Source organism: Phalaenopsis equestris, unplaced genomic scaffold (assembly GCF_001263595.1).
Source record: "Phalaenopsis equestris unplaced genomic scaffold, ASM126359v1 Scaffold000201, whole genome shotgun sequence".
In the NCBI taxonomy this organism is placed as follows: domain Eukaryota; kingdom Viridiplantae; phylum Streptophyta; class Magnoliopsida; order Asparagales; family Orchidaceae; genus Phalaenopsis; species Phalaenopsis equestris.
In genome coordinates this window covers 187,396-192,636 of record NW_018164643.1, presented here as the reverse complement: position 1 = coordinate 192,636, position 5,241 = coordinate 187,396, and the positions used below count along the sequence as shown (strand labels likewise).

General features: G+C 37.4%; 2 protein-coding genes across 3 annotated transcripts in view; one reads left to right on the top strand and one right to left on the bottom strand.

Moving 5' to 3' along the window:
* On the top strand, positions 1–861 carry LOC110022631 (short-chain type dehydrogenase/reductase-like; the record flags this gene model as incomplete). Its single annotated transcript, XM_020721677.1, has 1 exon — positions 1–861. A coding segment is annotated over one exon (726 nt), but the record flags the coding sequence as incomplete, so codon positions are not given.
* A 1,770-nt stretch (positions 862–2,631) lies between these two features.
* Positions 2,632–5,241, bottom strand: part of LOC110022634 — a 75,580-nt gene continuing 72,970 nt past the window's right edge. For both annotated transcript variants that reach the window (XM_020721681.1, XM_020721682.1), the window contains exon 14: positions 2,632–3,310. In XM_020721681.1, coding sequence (XP_020577340.1) covers positions 3,224–3,310 — 87 coding nt within the window. In that variant the 3' untranslated portion in view covers positions 2,632–3,223. The remainder of the gene's footprint in view (positions 3,311–5,241) is intronic.

Sequence of the window (5,241 nt, the reverse complement as noted above, 5' to 3'; positions counted from 1 at the left end):
GGCGGCATCGGCCCCGCCATCAGCCTCCACCTCGCCATCCTCGGCGCCCGAATCGTCATATCCTATCTCGGCGACCCAACCCCCGCCGACACCCTCCTCCTCTCCATCAACTCCCTCCATCCCTCCCTCTCCTCCCCACGGGCCATCAAACTCGAGACCGACGTGACCGATGAAGCCCAAGTCACTGCCCTATTCGACAGGGCCCAACAGGCCTTCGGGCCGAACATTCACATTGTGGTAACCAGTGCAGGAGTCCAGGATCCAACCTATCCGACCATAATAAACACGTCGTTGGCCCAATGGGAGAAGGTGTTTGACGTTAACGCAAAGGGGACATTTTTATGTTGCAGGGAGGCGGGGAGGAAGTTGGTGAGGGGGGGAGGGGGGAGGATAGTGACGATGTCGTCGTCGACGGTCGGGTCGATAAGGGAGGGATACGGGGCGTATTCGGCGACGAAGGGGGCGATAGAGGTGATGACGAGGGTGATGGCGAAGGAGATGAGGGGGATGGGGATAACGGCGAATGCGGTGGCGCCGGGGCCGGTTGTGACGGCGATGTTTTATGGAGGGAAGACGGAGGAGATGGTGAGGGCCGCGAGGGAGTTGAGTCCGATGGGGAGGTTGGGGGAGCCGAGGGATGTGGCGGCGGTGGTGGGGTTTTTGGTGAGTGATGAGGGGGAGTGGGTTAATGGGCAGGTTATAAGGATTAATGGGGGCTATGTTTGAGGGGTTAATGTGTATGCTTTGTGCTTTTGGGGGTGATAAGAATATGTTATATTCCCATGGAATTATTATTATTATTATTAGGGTTTAGGGTGAGTTATGTGAGTTATCATGATACTCTACTGAATTTTCCTATATTTCTTATTATGATTGGTTGATAATTAATGAGAATATGAGTGTTTTTAGTGATCTTTATCATGAACCTTTTTACTCTTCATTGATGCGAAATAATTCACTCATTCCGATATTATCCATCAAAATGGAAATATAAAAAGTTGTTGATGAGACAATTTCAAACAAATTTAGCATGATCCATGTAATTACACCACATTAAACACACCCTGTGCGAAATTTATAATATGTGTCAAAAAAATATTGGGTAATGTTGAAAGTGATTCAATTCATATAAGCCCAAATCATTCAATTCAAATACTGTCGAAGATTTTTGTGCATCACTTAAAAGGTCTAAGGATCTTAAATTTTGGCATGTTTATAGTCAAATCAAAAGTTTCAACGAGAGGAATAACCTATGATCAAGAGATTCAATGTGGATTGCCACATGAAATGTTTTGAAATTTTGACTGCATTTAATAAAATACCACGCTTAAAAGTTTAAAATTGGACTCAATTCTTTACTTGAAGGGGAAGAGGTGGGAGAGGAGATGTGAAAGCTTACTACTAAAAATTAATTCCTGAAGTCCCTACGGTCAACGTCAGCTGCTAAAGATTGCGACTAGACAATAGAGCTCACTCACAACTGCCAACGATCGCAATCAAATAAGCCATTATCAACCACCAAAAATAATTATTGCAGCCAAGTAAGATCACTATAGCCATTATAAACAAAATTGTAGCCTAACTACGGCTTTTGTAACAAATTAAGACCATTACTAACTACGATTATAATAACCTCGAACTACGGCATATGTCAGCTTTTGTTGCCAACTATTGTTATTTTTGACACGTACTACGGCTTCTGTAACCACCTATGTCCTGTATAACCTTCAACTACAACTCATGTAGTCAATTAAGACTTACTTGTATCCACCAATTATTGCTTCTCTAGCTAACTGTGATTATTATCGCCTCTTTTATTTATGTTACCAATTACAACTTCTATAGTCAACTACAGTTATTAGTCTCAAACTACGAGTTCTATGGACAGCTTCTACTATTGTAGTGACCAACCATAATTCTTGTAGCTCAATTATAATTGTTGTGGCAAAACTTGTATTAATTTTATGTTAGATTTCACCTCAATTTTTCATTCATCATGCTAAATTTATGTACAAAATAGGAAAATTTACATACACCTGAAATTTATCTTTTAATTTATAATATTTTAATGTAAAAAAATTATGTATGAAAACATATATTTTTTATTTTTTTAAAGGCTAATAATAATGACAATTTTTAAATGATACTGAATATTTAAATGCTGTAAACATGAAAATTTAAGTTTTAGATATGTGATGTAAATTCAAAAGAAATGTGTTGCAAGCACCTCAATGCCCTAACAAATATGATGTATACTTCTCGTAAACTTAATTTATATAATATTTAATTTTCTTATATCATATTTATTTTTTAAAATGAATGCATATCATATATTTTAAAATAATTATGATATTAAAATACTATATATATAAATGATAAATTAGTAAAAAGATATCGATGCTTCAAAGAAACTCGAGGGTGAAAAATCAATAGGGCCGTAAAATATCCCCATTGAAGTCAGAAAATATTTAGAAAATTTAGCAGTTTCTCAACTTACTAAACTCCTTAATGAATGAAGTTGGAATTAGCAAACAAACGAGCTCGGTTCACCCATAGAACTAAAAGAACCAAATCATGACACGAACAAACAAGAGCAAAATTGGTAGCACGACGAAAAAACAATCTTCAACATCATCTTTCCCAAAGTCTCTCATTTAGCCAGCAAACTTATTACACTACATACATGATACCTCAGTAGAAGAAAAACAAATAAATAAACAAAAGACATCAATCTGGGGCAAAGTATATCAGTATAAAAGGCAAAATAACAACAATTATTTAGCTCCATGATGAAGGCAGACATGGAATACGAGTTTGCTGACATGATCACAAAACTTTGAACCGACACTTGTAAAAGGACCTCAGATTTCTTTCATATATATGTATGAACAGAATCGCTTAAAACACAGAAAAATTTAAATCATTTGCTATCTGCATCAAAATTAGCAAAGCTGGCTGTGCAAAATGGTTAAGTACCTCAGATTTCCGAGCATGAAGAAAATACTTCTTTCTGTGCTGAAGCAGCTGAAATTACTAAAAGAATTGATCCATTGAAGCTGGACGGTGAGAAACCCACTCCAACATTTGTGAGAGCTTCAGCACTCGCGAGGTTATTAACGCCGATGCTTGAAGCTGCAACTTAAAAGGTATGCAATGCTAGAGAGGAAATTTTCCATTTTAGTAGCCGCAACAAGTGTAAAAATCAGAACAAGGTTTCTGGCAACTAGTCGCATGCCTCAAAAAAGAGTACTTGAGGTTGCAGATGCCCCTTCTCGCACATATCAATAACATCATCCCAGCTGCCGATCACCTGCACACATCAAATACATGGCACTCAATTCCTATGTATTTACTTATCTAACACCTAAACTGCAAATTTTAGGTACATTCCACCTTAACTATGTATGTTTGAAAAAATCTTTTTCAATTTTTAGAATTTAAAATGGCGGTAATTTTGATACGGTCACGTGGGCTCCAAAAATTACAATGCCTCCTTGTGAACTCGGCATTTATTTATAGTTTTGTTTTAAGAGAGCTTTGGAGGGTCAAATTTTCAAAAGACAAGTTAAATTGTAGATAAAACACTACCCAGAAATTTTACTGTCATTTTGCGAGGACTTTTGGGCTCCAAAAATTACAATGCCTCCTTGTGAACTCTACATTTATTTATAGTTTTGTTTTAGGAGAGTTTTGGAGGGTCAAATTTTCAGAAGACAGGTTAAATTGTAGATAAAACACTACCCAAAGATTTTACCTGTCATTTTGCGAGGACTTTTTGATTTGGGGTTTAAGGTTTTTCATAGACAAAAGCCCCTAAGATTTATTACCCTTCCCGGTAACGAGAGAGCACTTTCGATTAAGGATAGTCATTAACAATTGAGTATTCAACATATAATAGCAACAGATTTAGGATTTAAGTTGTAAAATTCATCACTTAAAGCTTTAAAAAGGATGATGGACAAATGAAAACTAAACCCGATCAAGATCTCATGATTCCGTCATCTTGGGTCGTCGTGATCTCTAATCTACTTAATCAAAGGATAAAGTCGACCAAACCTGACAGAAGCATTCTTATAAGCAGTCATGGGTTGCGCCGCCCAAATGATCATTGTAGATCTAGGTGAATATTTACCTAAGCAGACAAATTTAAGTTAGCATTTAGCTAACCAAAGGCCTTGGTCAATCAATTATACATTCATGATTTAGAACTCAATGAAAAAGTCATCAGAAAACATACAAGTTGTGGTCGTCACCATGGTATAATGGTGTCATTTGGTGGCAATCAACTGGTAGCAACGCTCTGGCCGTAACCACTAATAAGTGGTGTCATTTTGTGGCGAAACCACACAGACAGAGAACCTGGGTCATGTCCTTACTGGTATGAAATGACTTTGATTGTGAATATTGCATCCACTTAATATGACATTAACTCTTTGCGAGTTAAAGTCAATCAAAAATTTGTCACCCTGGACAAACTATTACAGAGGGTGGATGAAATTTACTTTAAATCTTTAGTGATTGATTTTTAGCTTGGATATTTTAATTGATTATTTTGAAGAACTTAATTTAAAAGATTGACACCTCTGTTTGAAATATTCTATTAACATGACCTTCATCGGGGTTTTGTACATTTAAAGCTCTTATGTTTGAAAGGGCATTTAATTTTATTAGTTTGGCCTTTTAGAGTATGTGTACTGTCAAGCCCCATCCCTTTAAAGAGGAGGAACATATTAGATGATTTGTACTTTTAAATTTTTATCTTTAGAATTTGAACATTTATTTTGATATTACTAGACTCGTCAGCCCAGTCCTTGCAAGGAGGATCAGACTAGTTAAGTGAAACTTACAATCCTATCCTATAAACAAGACGACCCGATTAGCGTGTGCAACATTCTAGAACCTAATATTTGAGTGTCCAATGCATTGGATAGAGCATCTGCCGACTTTTATATTTCAAAAGTCGGCAGATGCATTGGTCATGTTATACAACGCTCATCTACAAACAAACACAATACAACACTCATCTACAATTCGAAAGGTAGATCCTTTCCACAAACCCTAGACCTCGTTAGTAACACCATAAGAGAAAAAAGAAAACTGCAACCACCAAACATGACATGAAAACAAACCCTAACCCACTCTAGGCACTGAGATCGCCCTGAGTATCCCGAGACTGGGTTGGCTGACTTAAACCGTCCGTCGGCTCGTTTGGCTTGGGCTAACCAATCCAAACCAGTCCTC